Raw genomic sequence first — 17,802 nt, forward strand, 5'->3', positions numbered from 1 at the left:
ATTAACCCTAAACTCCAGTAGATAGCATTAATTGTTGACCACTTTTTTGTTTCTTCACTCTCCTAAACTGAGTCTTACCAGTAAAACAGTTAAGTGACCGAATCTAGATCAGCCTCATCAAAATAAAGCATTTCCCTGCATGTCAAACATTTTTAAAACATATTATCAAATTATCATGCCGTGGCGCGAGTTTTGTTGTTGATGACGTCAGGAGCGTTACACGATCATTCTCTATGAAATATTTAAGGATTATTTATTAATTCTGATAAAGAGTATTTATTTTGATGTTCTTTTATTGTTACTACTTTTTTTTTTTTTTTTGAAAGTTGTTAACTTTTTTTTTTTTTTTTTTTTTTTAAATTCAAACAAGATGCGTTAGCTGCATTGTTTAAAAGGCGCTGTTACTTTATTTGTTCGTGCGTGTTTTTTTTTTCTTTTTTCTTCCTTTCTTTTCTTTTTTTAATTTTATTTTATACATATTTACTTCATCAAAAGAGAGGCATATTTAGTTTTTAGAAATCAGCTTAAAATAATAAAAAGGTATGCTTGACAAATTCTCTGTCTTAACTGATTATAAAAATATTGATAAGATGCTAGAAAGTCGATGTTGATATCCACGGGAAAGTAGGCTCGTTTAGTTCTGGACGGAAATTCAAAACTAAAGTAGTTCAGATTAAATGTCTGAGAGAATATGGCAGATCTTTGTAAGTCAGACAGATATAATAAAAACTAATGCTATTTCGAATTTTTCCTGATGGCAAAGGATGCATGCTCAATGCTTTTTTATTTATTTATTTATTTTGTAAAATTTTGATGCAACCTAATCACTGCAATGATGTAAAAAGGTTTAAGGGCTGCGAAACGAGCAAGCACCTGTCCTCTACAATTGCAAATCAGATTACTGTTTTCGGTCACAACATTAAACGTCTCATTGTAAACTGTTAACATATTTACGAAATCATGCAATGCAGACAAACTTATGAAAATGTTGTCTTTTTGATGGATGATCATTATTTTAATTATTATTTACCCTATTAATTTTATTTACATTTATTTTCTTTTTCGATTTAGCTGCTAGCGATTCTTGCCTTTAAACATCAAAATATTCGTAACACCTGCGGAAATTTAAAAGTAAAGTGGAACAGCACCTTCATCTCGAAACCTCACCCAAAATTCTTGTGAGCTAGTGTTGAAAGCATACGCGGAATGGGCGGGTTGACATCAACAAGCGATAAAGGTGGGAAAATTCTAATTAATTTCGTTTCCAATTAGCTGCTATATCAAACTGGTATATGACGTAAAAGCACACTGTGTTTTATTCTCGCAGTTAGAATCCAAAATTATGACTCAGAAAAAAATATGGGCGTTGGGAATATTGGGCTCGGCGCCCAGAATGCTAGGCGCCGAATGATCCCGGCGCCCAATCTTCCTAAACCGTGGTACATAGTCTTCATATGAAGAACTAAACGGTTCGATTTGTTGAAATTGGGATGAAGATAGTAGGTTTACTTCGCCAATAATTGTTATGGGTGTTGTTCCATAAAAGCCAAGTATGAATGGACTCGTTCAGTTACCATCGTATTTGAAAAATTCCGGTAAAACAAATTGTCCGACTAACACAGATTTTACTCTTCTTCTTTAATTTAAAAAAGAAAAAAAAAAAACAGATTTAAAAATTATATTAATTTGGATTTTTGGCATCTTGAACTCAAATTATGTTTTTCGCAATCACAAGCGTGTGTGTGTATGAATGCGCGTGTGTGTTTGTGTAGGCGCATGTATGTGGGTGCGTGTATATGTGTGTATGTATGCATGTGTGTGCGTGTTGTGTATGCAGTGCGCTGTGTGTGTACGCGCGCGTGTGTGTGTGTAGGCGTTCGTGTGTGAGTATGTAGTCATATGTGTTTGTGTCTGTGCGCAGGCATGAGTGTGTAAGCGTGTGTGTGTAGGATGTGGACGCAACCTGGAGACTGTTTTCGCAAGAGGAGCAACATCGTGAGGCCGATCGACACGACGGTGGTGCTGGCAGAGGGTGCTGGTGGGGAAAATAAAATCAGCGTAACATCAAAAACAGTCAAGTGAGATCAATAAGCAATCGTGATTGCTCAAAAAAAAAAAAAAAAGAAAAAAAAGAAAACCGAAAACAAATTTTGCACGTATAAAATTTTTTTGTCAATCAAACTGCTGATTTTCTTTCTTAAGAGGGTATTTAATCAAAGCTTTTAAGTTCATTCATAGGGGAGGCATAATTATTCTTACCAAACTATAGCAAGTTGTTTTTTTTTCGCCCAAATGTTTTTAGAACGCAGGCCCGTGTCCAGATTTTCATAAAGGGAGGGGTTTTGAAAATTAAAAATCTTTATCTGAGGGGGGAAGGGTTCAATCCCTCACAAACTTAATTTTTACGTAAAATTTCCGATTCCAGTAATAGCATTTCTTTACCTGTAAGAACGACTCTGCCCCCACACTACCTCCAAGCTCCGAAGAATAATTCTTGCTGCACAAGTGTGACCGTAGTATACAGCTTCTTTTTAATAAAACCTTATCAGTTTTATTAGAAAACCTTGTTCGTTTTTTTAAAATCAAATTTGTTTACTACGCGGTATATTGCAATACTGTCCACAGAATCTTTTATATTGCAGCATGTATTACATTCTGAAATAATGTTTAATCAACTAAATAAGAGCTTACTGCAAATGCAAGTTAATTACCAAACACAATCATTAATGCATAAATATTAATGCAGTTAAGTAAGATTTTTCATTGACAAATCATTGAGATATTATTCCACTATAGTTTTTCCAAAATATCATTCTAGTTTGTAAAGGGGGGGGGGCTTTCTTTTTTAACTAACTGCACACAAACTTTCACATTAAAATTAATAAAAGTCAAATATACATTCTCTTGACTTATTATTTCTCCCTAATGGGAGGGGTTTAACCCCTAAAACCCTCCCCTTGGACACGGCTCTGTTAGAACGCATACTAGGAACATGAATATTCTGATGTTGAAAGTTTTAAATTTCAAATGTGTTTATACCAAACAAAATTGTTTTTTTTTTTCCGATAATGAATTTTATGGACTGTTGACTTTACTTCAATCAAGATTTTTCACGGCAATTGTCCTTTATCTATTGATGACTTTTAATGCTGTTGTTCAAGATAAACCGAAGATCTGGATAAACGGGGGCTGGATAAGCGGTAGATTTCACTGTATTTCGATGGTAAAACGGTCCATTCCCGACTATCATCATTTTACACTGTCTGCTGAAGAAGAGAAGCTGTATTTTCAATTCTCTGAGGAATTATGTTTAGCGCTCAAGTTTCGGTTGTAGTATAATGCAATTGTTTGTTTTGATCGTAGATCTTCGTAGGCTACATTTCTGTTTTTTCGGAACCCAGATTGTCGTGTTGGTACTTTCAAAGGAATTTTGCATCCATGCATTCCTTTGAATTCCTGGGATTCAGGGCAATAGTAGAAGTTTTATCGGATAAAACTTGTTCTTTTTGTAACGAGTATTAATTTTATTGGAATAATTCATTGGTAATGGATTGCCAACCACGCATGACTGTGTACGTTATATGCCTTAATATTTCTTTAAGAACTGTTACATTTCTTTGCAGTTTTTTTTTTTATATCATTAGTATTTTAAAAATATAACTTCTTCATGCAGGTATTTTCCAGATACTTACAGTTTTGTGGTATTGGACTTCGTAATGCCCAATTATATGAAAGATCTGAACTGGAGAACAAAAGAAATCAAGTGAGTAAGTTTCTTTTTTTTTATTCAGTTTTAAGCATGTCAGTTAAATAAAATGAAGAAAATCACTGCTCTATAAGTGCAAGATGATGGTGAAAATATACTTATTTTTTCAATGTTATTGCAATATAACAAACATTGATAACTGCAATAGCATAGATTTCGGTTGCTACCTATTAATTTTTTTTTTCATTACTACACAACTTCATGTGGTTCTCTTATTAGCTTAGCAATTGTTAAACAGTGTAATAAAACTTTCTTCATTTCCACTATCTGTTCAAAATTATACTTGTTCAACAACTTCCATTCTTGTATATTTCTCTGAATGCAGGGTCAGAAAAAAAATTGGGGGGTGAGGGCTGGGAGGGAGAATTTCTCATTTTTGCAAAACCTGAGTTGTTTCTAAAATTTAATTGAGCATGCTAAAACATAGTACTGCCCTAAAACAGAACACATGAAGATGTTCTGCAACGTAAAATCATTTGACCAAAATTGTTCTGCAAGTACTATCACAAGCATTGTTACACAAGCAACTAATGTGGCCTTTTCAACAAATCTGGAGTCGTAAATCAAAATAGTTTCATGCAGAAGTTTTGTTTTTTTTAAACTCTATATTTTGTTATGCATTTCTGTAGAACCTAAACCGATTGAGATTCTCTAAAAATATTTTATATGCATTTTAAAATGCATAGAAAGAGCAAAGTTACAAAATTTTATAAAAATTCAAACCTAGGTGTCAAATTACAATTTTTTTTTGGCTAATTTTACGCAACACAAAGGAGCAATTAAAAAAATGTTTATAAATATATAAACTACTAAAATAATAAATTTAAAATGAGCATAGTTAGGGTAGAATAAAATAAAGCACTTCAAAACTTTCTAAATAATTGAATTATTTTCATGATGCAAAAGGGTTGAAATCTCAAACAAGAGACACAATTTTCCGCAATAGACATGTTTCAATGTTGGTATGTTTCCAAAACATACGTTTATGGAGGAAATTGGAGTTTATAAAGATCGACTGGGAAAAATAAGGAAAACTAGAACCAAAACCGCAAGAAAAATCAGAATATTTTCAATTTTAGAATGTAAAATTTCATGCAGAAACTGCTAATTTTCTACAAGTACCTTCCAACTCAAGATAGAATTTTGCACAAATTCTGCAGATTTTCACGCTTCCCGCCGGATTATTGTAATTTCCAAGAATTTTAGGTTTTCTTCTAATTAAAAGAAATCTACAGAATGTGTACAAAATTCTATCTTGAGTTAGAAGATATTTTCAGAAAATCTGCAGTTTCTGCAGAAATTTCGCAGAAATCTATAGGATTTCTGCAGAAAATTTGCCTGTGTTTTCTTCTCTCACTTTAACAGAATAGTTCTGTAGCTCTGGCATCTGTTCTGCGACGTACGTCACAAATTTCTTATGGAGACTGTAGAAAATGAAGAACAAGCAAAACAGCTGCAAGAGGATCTAGATCATATTATGGAGTGGGCTGATAAATGGGGTATGGCTGTTAATGTTGGGAAATGTCAAGTGCTACATTTAGGGCATGGAAATAAGTGTACAAGTTATTATTTGCAAGGTTCAGTCATTAGTCAGGCAGACAAAGTTACTGATCTGGGGATCTTAATAAGTCAGGATTTAAAGTTTAGCCAACAGTGCAGCATTGCTAGTAACAAGGCCAATAAGATGTTTGGGTTTATCAATAGATCTATTTCAAACAAATCTAAAGAAGTTCTTCTGCCCTTAAGTTTGGTAAGACCTCATTTGGAGTATGCTGTTCAGTTTTGATCTCCTTATCTTAAGAAAGACATTAATGTATTGGAAAGGGTTCAAAGGCGAGCTACAAGGCTAATATATGAACTTTCTCACTTAGACTATGATTCCAGGCTTAGAAGGCTAAAAATGTACAGTCTTGAGCAAAGAAGAGACCGAGGGGACATGATTCAGTTGTTTAAATTTATTAAAATGAAAGATGTTATGGGGGCTGAAGTTTAGCACTGAAAACAGGACAAGGGATCATTGTTTTAAGCTATTTAAATCTCAGGCTAACACTGATGTTAGGAAAAATTATTATTTTAGCAAGGTAGTGGAACCTTGGAACAGTTTACTGGAAGAGGTGGTAATGAGCAAGGGAATAGATAGTTTTAAGAGAGCCGTTGATCTTCACTGGGGATTGTAAATTGACTAGGACCAATCTAGCTGGGCCCAGAGCCTGTTGCTGGTCGACACTTTTGTATTTGTATTTGTAAGATGATTTATATGAACTATGGATTGGGAGACAACTTTTTTGTAGTATTTTTACTCATTTATAGCTGTTTTTCATCTTATTGCATACACACAGTCTTTTAGCGTCAGTTGTTTCAGCTTGTGCACCATTTGCTTGATATTTTGTTGCAATTCTAATTTAGACCGGCCATGTGGCCGTATCTCATAGCTTTATGTGCTCTGAGTGTTCAATATTCATGACCTGTAGATTGTTAATTCTATATAAAGTTTTCATTTTAATTAGAGTTTTGCTTGACCTTACTTTTTTTTTCTTTGTGTAGGTTCTTTTGGACTTAGCAAGAATGGTTTTTGAAGAACAAAGTACAATTGAGCATATTGTCTACAGGATAATGACACATACTCAATCTTTGCTACAGTGTGAGAGGTGCCAAATACTTCTAGTTGATGAATCTACAAAGGTAGATTTTAATTTGCTAAGATAACTTTATCTTTTATTAGACTTTTAAGTTTCTAATCAATATTCTCTCTTTTCTTAAAGACATTCTCAAGAGTATTTGATTTGGATGTTAATGATACAAAAGTTGAAGACGAAAACAGAAAAAGGTGCTCATTTTCTTTAATACTATTTTTATAATTTTTTTAATGTCTTGAACAATGAGGAAAACAAAAGTGTAACATTCCTCTCTTTTACAAATGTTACTAGCTATTTTTTTTTTGCTTGAGTTGTCAAATTGCACTATCAATATTATATAATATTACTAGGGTCTCCTTGTGGGGCACCAACCTTGACTTCCTGGATGACGATTTGAGGAATTTAGGCATATGAAACCCCATCCTATCTCCTCTGAAAAGTAGGGGAAAAAGGTAGAAAATCATCCAGGGAAAACATTGAAAATTAGTTAATTATCTCTATGCTGTTCAGAGGAGTGTTGAAGGGAGGGAGGAGTTCATAATGTTCCTCTATTGAAATATTCAAAATTGATGGCAAAGATCTGATAATTTTTGGAAAAGTTCCGTAAAGGAAAGGGAGATTCTCTTTTGAAATATTTTCAAATTTTCAGTAATTTTTTGGTTGTATTTGGTAATGCTAGGGGTTTGGAGATACATTCCAGAAATTTCCTGAAATTTTAGTTTTAAAACACAATTTTAGGCTAACTTTGGCAACAAGATCAGATCTAGAAAGTACCTAATACACTGAATTCCAGAACTCTGAGGACTTGAATATTCAAGCTTATTTAAACGTTGTAAATAAAATAAGGCTGTAGGAAGTTTAAAAGCTAATCCTTAATATTGTTTTGTGCCAGAAATACCAGCAACTAATGTCAAAACTCAGAATCTCAAAATTAATTACTTTAAAATAGTTGCCGACGCAAAAACTAACCCTTTACAGAATTATCCATCTTATTGATTTGTAAATCTACATATCCTGCTAAGTGCAGAGCAGTTATTCTTAAAGTGAATACATCGAAGATGACTTTGGAAAGACAGTAATTACTTCGAAATTATCAAGCAGCTGTACTCACTTAAAAGCTTGATGCAAAGTAGACTTGTTTATAATTTAAGATTTTGCTTCATTTCATTCACAAGTATTAAAATATTTTCTTTTGTAATTAAATATGTATTGATGATGTGTTGATTTATAACTATAACTTTTCATATTGCGTATTAGAAATCAAATGTTCAGAAAAATTATGAATATCTTTTTGCATTCAATTTTTGGATGTAAAAAATAAACTATAAGTTTTCCTCTGTGTTAGTTCTGAAGTTTTGCAATTGAATACTGTGAAACTTCTCCGAAGAATCACCTCTATAAAGAATAATTATAGTTCTCATTTTATTAACCTATAAATTCTAGCTCTATGTTAATTTTTCATATATTATAAAAAGACCATATGTTTTCAGTATTCTACTCTGAAAGACAAAATTTTAGTTATAGTGTTCGGTAGAAGAATTATTTTTCTTTGTTTACCGTGACTTTTCCTTGAATTAAGCAAATCACAGATACCTTTTAAAGTGCTACGACCATGTTTTTAAAAGATTGCTCATTAGTGATTCCTTGGAGAGGTTTTACCGTATTTGCATAAACATTTGGACTGAGCTTCTTTTTATCTTGTAGCCCTTTTGAAGGTCGTTTTCCTATCAACATTGGGATTACTGGTTATGTAGCTACCACTGGAGAAGTAAGTTAATTGCAGTTTTTACTGTTTTTAATTTTGATACATTAAAATGATTTAAAGTTTTAAAATTCAAGTATGTTTCAGACTTTGAATATATCAGATGTGCATGCTGATAGCAGATTTGATCCCTTGGTAAGTTCAACTGAAATCATTAATATGTTTTTTAACTTTGTATGTGTTGATGTATGTTATAAGGCAATTTATTCTATAGCTCACGGATATTTTAATGACTCTCTGACACACATACACTCATACTTCTTTTCGGAAGAACTTTCCAACAAGATGACTTAAAAAAATTTTGAAATACAATAAACCCTTTTTGTAGTGTTTAGTTTCGTTGCCGCCCCCCCCCCCCCCCCTCTTTTCACACAAATTGTCATCTAGAACTGCTGATTTCTTTAAATATTTAAAAAATTCCAACGTCTATTCATATGCATAGAATTTACCTTTCGAAACAAGTGTAAGCAGTTCTCAATCAAATGACAGGATTAACAAAGACTAGTCCAACAATAATAACAGTAATGTTCAGAGAATTCATTATGAACCACAGCATATTTTGTCTGATGTACAAGCATTAACTTTTGTCTTTGTTTAATGTACACTAGTCGGATATCTTCAAAACAAAACTTTTTAACATGGTTTCACTTTTCAACTAATTATTACTTCCTTGAATAAACATATTCCTTTCTCTGTTAACAGCATTAATGCATTTTTATAAAGCAGGTACAAAGGTAATCAAAGCTAACTCCTCAAAATCAGAGAACTTTTACAATGCACTGATATTTTAAATGCAAAAGCAAAGGAAGCAGAAGATGGTTTTTCCCTTGTGTAGAAGTTAATGTCAGAGACAAATTACAGCAAATTCCTCTAAGATTCCTTCTTTCAGATTAATCCCAACAAAACATAAATGTGAAAAAGAAGCCAAGTTCAGTTGAAATGAGATGCGGGAAAGATGGTGTCACCGACAAAAAAAAGTTCAGATCTAAACAGTTACCAAATTCCATAGCAGTTCCTCATAGAAGTTGGATTTTCCCATGTTCTTCAATTTATTTAGAAAACAATTTTTCACTTGCTTTGATAATGGATTTTAAACTTGCGGCAAGTTTTAGTCATCACAATTTGTTTTTCAAACTTGCCAAGTTTTAAATCCAATATCAAAGAAAGTAAAAAATTGTTTTCTAAATGAATTGAAGAACATGGGAAAATCCAACTTCTATGAGGAACTGCTATGGAATTTGGTAACTGTTTAGATCTGAAATTTTTTTGGCGGTGACACCATCTTTCCCGCATCTCATTTCAACCGAACTTGGCTTCTTTTTCACATTTTTGTTTTGTTGGGATATCATTACTTTTTGAAAAGCTAAATCAAAGGTTATGTTCTAATTTAGACAGTTATAAATGAAAAAGGGTATATTACAACTATATGATTTCCTTTTTTTCCCTACTGTTGCTCTGCACTGGTTTGTGGTTTCTTTTCATTAGAAATTATGAAGATATTTTGATAACTGGGGACTTGGTGCGATCGCCACTTTTGGGCAATAATCATCTGTTTTCACATTTATCAGCAAGGCCAACATACATTAGCTCCTGGTCTTTGGCTTCCTCAAATTTGTCGACAATTAGGAAAATTGCTAAGACTCATCTCAAAATCTATCTGGAGTTTCTTTATTGTTCGGGGGGATTATCATAACGTAGATCGTAAAATATGCAGAATTTGCAAAAATATTTCTCAATTGTTAAAATTATTGCTGCCATTTTTGGCTCCTCCTGTAAAGTTTCGCATTTAATTGAGATCTAAAGTTTCTAAAAAATTTTAAAGCCAGTTATTTTTGATTTTAAAGGCTTACCCCTGATTTACAATGTTAATTATTTGATGTATCATTTTTCATTTTAGCAGAACTTAAAGTATTGTTTCAAGCCCCATATGAGTTAGAAATTAGATTGTTAATTTAAAACTTCAACAACCTTGTTTTGACAATGTTTGACGAGCCTGTTTGTTTTGATTTATTTGGCGAAATATTTTGCAAACGCGTGGTGAAGTGATTACGCCGTGATGTTCATAAAAAATAGCGTAGTTTTTTGCTATTTTAATGTAGTTTTTTTATTTTTTAGATTTTTCCCTTTACATATGCATGAAAATCTATTCTCATGCCAAATTTCAAGTATGTGAGACACTTGGAAGTTCGTAAACATTTTGATGAGTGAGTGAGTGAGTCAGTGAGTCAGTGTAAAAAATGACACTTTTCAGATTGTAATAATTCTATATCTATAAGAGGTACATTCTTGAAATTTAGGATTATAGGTCTGCTAGGCAGCTCTATTAGACATACAAAATTTCAAGCACGTAGAATTAATAGTTTTTGAGAAATGAGGGAGTCAAAATTAGCTTGAAATGTTTCGTTAAGATACACACTGGCAGATGGGTCGCCTGATTTCGGAACTTGGCTGACACACTACCGTGTGTCTAAATCCCCTTCATTGATTGAGCTATAGTATGAACTACAAGTGATAAATAATAAGACCAAAAATTGCATCCTACTATTTGTTAAAATCAGTCTGCAATAGAAAACAAAAACACTTAACCAAAAATCATATGTGGAATCATAAACTTAAAAAAAATTGTATCAGAACTGTGTTTAAGCTGAGTTCAAAAGTTCTTGAACAAAAAGCTGAAATTTGGAAGAAAAAAAAACTAGTTAAATGTTGAATTGTAAAAGGTTAATACATTTAGATATGTTTCTAACTGCCTCAATGTGTTTCATCTCCAGATGTAATGGCTAAATTCAAATATCAGCCGTGACATGTTTAAAGAAAAAAATACACAGTAGCTAATATTCTTTTTTTTTTTTTTTTTTTTTGAATGAAAAATTTAAAATTATACTTAACATTGAGAAAACACTAGTTTGATTTTTAATAAGAGTAATGCATTCATTGGGGAAGGGGGGAGCATATTGCCCATTAAAATAGTATTTTTGGTCTTAATAGTACTTTAAACATGGCAGCTAAGATTTTTTTAAGATTAAGTTCAACATCTCCATTCCAACTTCCTCTATCGAATCAGGCATCATTTCTTTTTCTTATTTGAGCAAAAAAAGCGAAAATGCCTTGCTTTATTTTTGTAGATTTTCGTATTTTGCCAAAAATGCGACTGTTGCAGAAACCCTGCATTGAAAATGAATCAAAATGAATATTAAACATATTTATAAATTCTATTACACAGCTATTTAGATTCACCGGATTTTTACGCAGACAACCTCCCATGTAACAAGCGCAAAGGGACCATGATATTTGCTTGTTTTTTCTGAGTGCTCGTAAAAAAAAAAGTTTATGAAAAAATCGTAAAAATTCACACATTTGCTTTGTGTGATTTTTATTTCTGTACAGTGCTGCAGAAGTTACTCAATATGCTTTGAACTTGGTTTATTCTCTCTTTCTTGCTTTACTGTTTTTTGCGAAATGCTCATGGCTTTAAAATCATCATCATTTGCATCCAGGTCTTCCAAATAGTTTGAAGCTGTTTTGTACATCAAAAGCCATTGACTATGTTGAGCATGATCCAGTTTGAAATTCTTCACATTTATCATTATCGCTTTCATGATTGTTTTCGTCTGCTTAAATTTAAATTCGAGTTTCAATAACCTCGGAATTATAACGTTGGCAGCAACTATTCGACAAATATTTTTCAAATGCTTCTCTACTCCACAAATTAAAGAAAAATGTAGTAATCACTTGCTCTCAGCTTTTCTGACTCATCACTAACTTTCAGTTGACTTTGGAAAGTTAAAGGAAGTTTTCCAAGAAAGGATAAATTGAGCGGGAAATCATTAAAAATATGAATCCCAAAATATTGCTTGCTTTAAGCAGGATTTGCTCGTTAAAAGCAAGTTGTGCTCCTGTAGACTTAACATTGTACCAACCAAGTAATTCTGATTTCCTCGTTAAATCCAGGTTCTTGTTAAATCAGGGCTTGTTATAAGCGAGGTCGACTGTAGCATGATAACCTGACCCATCTGTAACTAAACTAAAATTGTAATATTATAATAAGTACTAAATTTTCAATTTAAAGAAAAAAGTTTCACCTTAAAATTAAAAATAATAATAAATAAATAAGCTCAGAACATGAAGTTATTTTTATTGAAAGTCCTTGTCAATCCATGATAAGTTACAAAAAATTGAGGTATGGGAACACTAATAACAACTGCGGCATCACATTAGAACTATACTATATTCTGAATATTTCAGATCCTTCCACTGGTTTCAGGCAATTTTATCTTCTGTCCTCTTGAAATTTCTTGAATTTATTCATTAAATTGCCGAAAATGAAAGGTTGAAAATTGATTTTCAAATGAGAGTGAACTTTTATAATTTTAAATGATTCATAAACAGATATACAATTATATGCAGTTGTTAACACATAGTATTGTTAGGAAATATTGTATTCATATATTGTGCATTGCTTAGTTAAATGAAATGAATTTCCCTTTTAAAATAAATTCTATTATTGAAAATCACAAGCTTAATATCATCAAATTTTCATGTGTCACATTTTTATTAGATAATTTCTTTGCTAAAAATGCTACAAATGTTTTACTTTGTGGCTTTGAAATGTCTGATTAAAGGGTTTTTCGTTTGGTCTTCGGGCAACAGAAGTTTACAATCAAAGTTGAAAAACAAGTCCAATGGTGTTAAAGCAAGTGCAACCTCCATACACGATAATGAAAATTGGCATAATGGTTTCAAGGACAATCACTCCCTTCATCAGTGCCTACTTGGGAAATGAAAAACTTCGCAAGGTTTTTCATTGGGCAGCATAATTTTTTTAACACTATTTCTTTCTTCTTTTTTTTTCTGTGCCTACTGAGATTGACCGTATTTCAACATTTTCAGCACTAAGTGTTCAACTTTAATTAAGTCTAATAGTGTTATTGATCTAAAATTTTATACACTAATATGTATATTTTCTTTATAATAGGTTGACAGAGATAGTAGTTTTTCTCATCATTCTGTCCTCTGTATGCCCATTCGAAATGCTGAATTCAAAATTCTTGGTGTCAGTCAGCTAATTAATAAACTAAGTGGTGTTCCCTTCAATAAGAATGATGAGCATTTGTTCGAAGTAGGTCTGAAATTTTTTCTCATTTAAATGTTATTATAATTTATAGTTTTTAGTTTCCATATTTTCATTCTCTATTTTTCTATTTCTTTTTCTTTGTTTTTTACTCTATTTGTAACTTTGCCCAGCAATTTCAAATTTTATTAATTATAATGTAAAAAGAGTAATTGTTACTGCTTATTATGCACAAAATTTTTTTAATATTTTTCTCTTTACTTTCTTACATTTCTCTTCCCTTCCACTCCATTCTTTCAAACAAATCATTGAGCAGTTATAGGGTATTTTATACATTTATCACTTTTTGTCTTCCTTAAAAATTTAAAGGAGATAAATTAGTGGTTCCCAACATGAGGATGATCACCCCCAAAAGAAGCAATTTGACTCCTCAAAGGGGTAATTAATTTGTGGGTTGCAATAAGTATTTAAATGACAAAATAAAAAAGTTAAAAAAATCTAATTACAATAGGTTTCTGAGTCTAAAGTTATTACCTTTAAATAAAAATAACCATATACAGTAAAACTCCTCCTAACTGACACCCCTCTTATGCGGAGAATTTTTAATTCCCTGATTCCAAGACAAATAACATTATTAAACCCCTGTCCCGGACACCCCTCCATTGTGGACAAAACAAATTTGTCCCGTTAGTGTCCGCATTAGAGGGGTTTTTCTGTACCTTAGAATGCATACAACTTACAGGCCCCAATTTTTCTTTTTTTTTTCATGTTGAAAAACTTTTTTGCTAAAAGATATGTATTAAATTTCATAATGTATGGTCTGAACTGCTATATCATTTCATGTTAACTGATTTTTCGTGCTAAACTTATTTCACTGTGTACATTATTTTTTTCCTGTAGTCGAAAGTAAGCATTCGACTTCAGAGAATATTTTCTCTTCTGGAGGAGGTCATTGATGTTATCATTAAAAAAATACAACTTAGTACTGATCCCTGTGGGAGACTAGTCTGAAGGACACCATATTTTAATAGGCTTTCTTCGTATCAGACTCTACAGGAACGTTGACTTATAAAACTCTAGATCCAGTTTAATAATTGACCGGATATACCCATATTGTAAAGTTTATACAGGAGGTTTTTTTCCAAACTATATCATATGCTGAGTTCAGGATAATGGCATTGTCAATAAGTACTTGTCTAGAGTCCAATGCATCTTTTATGGTTTGACAAAAATGAATAACTTGGTGAGAAGACGATTTGAATTTTCAGAAGCCTGCCTGTTCTTCAGCAATCGAAGAATTAGACTCTAGGTAGCAGTTGAATCTGTTGTAAACAAACCCCTCCATGATTTTACTCATAAGGCTTGTTAAGAATATACATTGGTAATTGTTGATTTCTTCAGGATTTCTGCTTTTCTTGTAAATAAGAATAACTATTGTTGTGTGCCATAAAGATGGAACACAGCCAGAAGTCCAGATTATATTGAAAAATATAAGGGGATTGTCTTTAGCATTTTGAGCCAACGTGGTTTAAAAATTCGGAATGAATGTTGTCAATCCTAGAAGATTTATCATTTATCACACCATTTACAGCAATATCTACTTTGCATTGAGAAAGGGGCAAGGGCGCCCATATAGGGAGGTAAGGGGAGGCTCTAGCCTCCCTTAGAAATTAGAACTTCCTTGCTTTTAGTACTTTTTCTTAGCAAAAATGTAAAAGCATTTCTTCTCCAGCCATTAATGAATAAGTTATTAAAAATGTCAAATTTTAATGACTGGACCCTAATCTGTCCTGAAATCGGTTTCCATGAGGCAACTATCCCACTAAGCTATGGTTTAAATATCTGAGCCCCCCCTTACAATTTTGCATATGGGTGCCCATGGAAAGGGGAAGAGAAAATACCCTTATCATGCTCTGAAACGGTTTTGGGTCTGAACGGACGGAGCCCAAGATGTTGCTTAAGCACCCTGGACGTTTTTCTGATTCACAAATCATTTGTTTAAATAAAAAACTTTTATTTTTCTTACATATGCAGCAGAATAAAGGTTTAACATAACTGCCAGGAAAATATAGTCACATCAAGAATGATAACATGTAACAAAATGAGAGCAGATAGCCACATCAGGAGTGACTAACAAAAATGTGAGAATCAAATTGGCATCCACCTCATTTAAAGATGTGTTTTACGTCATTCAGAAATCACATTCCGCCAATAAATTTCCTTGAATTTTAAGTTTATCTGCAATGACAAAAAATACATGTAAATTACGAATGTAAATGAAAGTAATCTACTGTGTTATAAAATAACAAAAGAAATAAATTTTTATTAAAAAAAAGCCTTTCACCAATTTGATATTAAGTTGCTACCTTTAAATAATGATGATGTTGTTATTTAAATGCATTTAAATACATACTCACCATCAGTATGAATTCTTTTTCAAAAATGTTATAAGAAATAGGTAAAAATTTAAACAAGCACAGTAATTCTACAATAAGATCCTTCATACATACAAACAAACATGACATTGTGATTGAATAAAAAATAATTTGAATTGAAGCCATGTCTTAACTTTGACTGAGTTCCCTTTTACACACACACGCATTGTACAATTAGGTACAATCAAAGAAGAAATTCAAGGGTCACCCTCTCCCACCCCAAACATAACACGTGGCCTCAAGCCATGCTTCCAATCTTTGTATATGAATATTTTCATACAAATAAATCCTATAAAGACCAAAAACGAATGGGCTGTGACAATGTTTATAGAGATCAATATTGAATTGAAGTAAATATTAGGCATGGTTAGAGGTAAAATAGAGAGCCTCTATTTTACTTCTAACCATGTATAATGATCCCTAACAACAAATCTCTTTCAAAATGGATTTTTTTTTTTTAGTTTAAAAGTAGTTCTTTTCATGAATGAATTATTAGACTGCATGCTTTAATTAATAAAAAAGCAAAGTAAAATTTTTTATACTTACTTTTAAATTTTCATTTCAGGCTTTTGCTATTTTTTGTGGAATGGGTATACAGAATACTCAAATGTATGAGAAAGCCATTAAAGCCATTGCTAAAACCAAAGTAACCTTAGATGTTTTATCATATCATGCAACTGCTCCTATTGAAGAAGCTAAGCAGCTTAGTGTGAGTAATCTTTCTGTGATTTAATAATTTGCATATTTTAAGGCTTATCATTTCATTTTGCTTAAATGCTAAAATTTGGCAAAAATGTCCCTTTTTATATCATTCTGTTGATCAAAAGTATTCATGTTTGCTAGTTGAATTAAAATAAATAAATGAATAAGGAAGAAAGTTTTGAAAAAGTGGAAGTACAATTTTTTTAACAGAAATTGCACTTTGGCAAAATGTCATTACTGATTTTCAATATAAACTTAGCATCATTAATTCTTAGATATACCTAATTTTAGAATAGTTTTTAGATCTATAATTTCAAGTCTTGTTTTCAGATTTTAAATCTCTAACATTCTATCTATATTTTTGAAACCTCATGTAAATGTTTTAAATAAAAAATAAGAGATGGAACAAAGCTTCAGCCAGGCTGGAGCTTCGGCCATTCCACGGAAGCTTCGGCCTGGCCGAATCATAAGCTGTGTTTCAGCGGCTTCAGCTTTAAACAATTTATGTTACAAATTTTCTTTTCTAATTATCATTATATATAAGATATATTCTTTTAAATTCAAAATTGTACCTTATGATAAAACATAACAGAAATGTAGATTTAATTTTAAAATTTGTGTGCATTGAACTCTTGGAGCTAGAATGCATTCAACAATTGATAAAATGTTTCTTAACAATATATATTGTATTGAAAGTTGTATTACGTTGTATTTATCTTATAATTTAATAAAAACTTAAGTTTTATTCAAAAACCGAGGAAAGCTTTCCTTGGATGACTTTTTAAAAGCTCACACTTCTTTGCATTGAAAAAAAGGGTTCCAAGTAACCCCAAAACTCATGTCTGCAGTAATATGCAATTTTTGTGCATTAAAATGTTGGTAATTCATTCATTTAAACCTTAGGATTTATCATATCAAAACGGAACAGTGATCATAATTTTGGTACACATATGTGTGAGTGTTGACAAATGTTTATGTAAAGGTAGAACAAAAGGTGAAAGAAGAGAAACAATGCATTCATGTGTATATGTCTACCATAATTGACTAACATTCTTGACATTTTGAAAAAAAATTTAATTCAACAGTATCTGACTCTGTTTCTTATTCTTGTTTCTCTTGCATTTGCTTTTCATAAAACCCTTCTTTTCATTGAGAAATTAAATTATTGTACTGTACCAGTACTGTATTTCAATTATTTTTTTCAGTTAGTGAAATGAGAAAATACACATGCATTTTTTGCACTAATAACTCAAATGCGGATTTCTGATTAAAAATGTAAAGACTCGGAAGTACAAAAACTGCTGCTGTTTTTCATTAAATATATAAGGAAACATTTTGCTTTTATAAATCATGTATTCTCCTTCCCCCTCAAAATCAATGCAATTAAACAAAAATCATTATCACTTTTTGCAAACCAAAACGATGCAGTT

General features: G+C 31.8%; 1 protein-coding gene across 3 annotated transcripts in view; it reads left to right on the top strand.

Moving 5' to 3' along the window:
* LOC129222732 (dual 3',5'-cyclic-AMP and -GMP phosphodiesterase 11-like) overlaps positions 1 to 17,802 on the top strand; it is a 166,847-nt gene that overhangs the window by 122,542 nt on the left and 26,503 nt on the right. For all 3 annotated transcript variants that reach the window (XM_054857264.1, XM_054857266.1, XM_054857265.1), the window contains exons 7-13: positions 3,674 to 3,763; positions 6,311 to 6,448; positions 6,529 to 6,593; positions 8,107 to 8,170; positions 8,252 to 8,299; positions 13,140 to 13,283; positions 16,236 to 16,379. In XM_054857264.1, the coding sequence (XP_054713239.1) occupies positions 3,674 to 3,763; positions 6,311 to 6,448; positions 6,529 to 6,593; positions 8,107 to 8,170; positions 8,252 to 8,299; positions 13,140 to 13,283; positions 16,236 to 16,379 (693 nt within the window). The remainder of the gene's footprint in view (positions 1 to 3,673; positions 3,764 to 6,310; positions 6,449 to 6,528; positions 6,594 to 8,106; positions 8,171 to 8,251; positions 8,300 to 13,139; positions 13,284 to 16,235; positions 16,380 to 17,802) is intronic.

This window comes from Uloborus diversus, chromosome 5 (assembly GCF_026930045.1).
Source record: "Uloborus diversus isolate 005 chromosome 5, Udiv.v.3.1, whole genome shotgun sequence".
In the NCBI taxonomy this organism is placed as follows: domain Eukaryota; kingdom Metazoa; phylum Arthropoda; class Arachnida; order Araneae; family Uloboridae; genus Uloborus; species Uloborus diversus.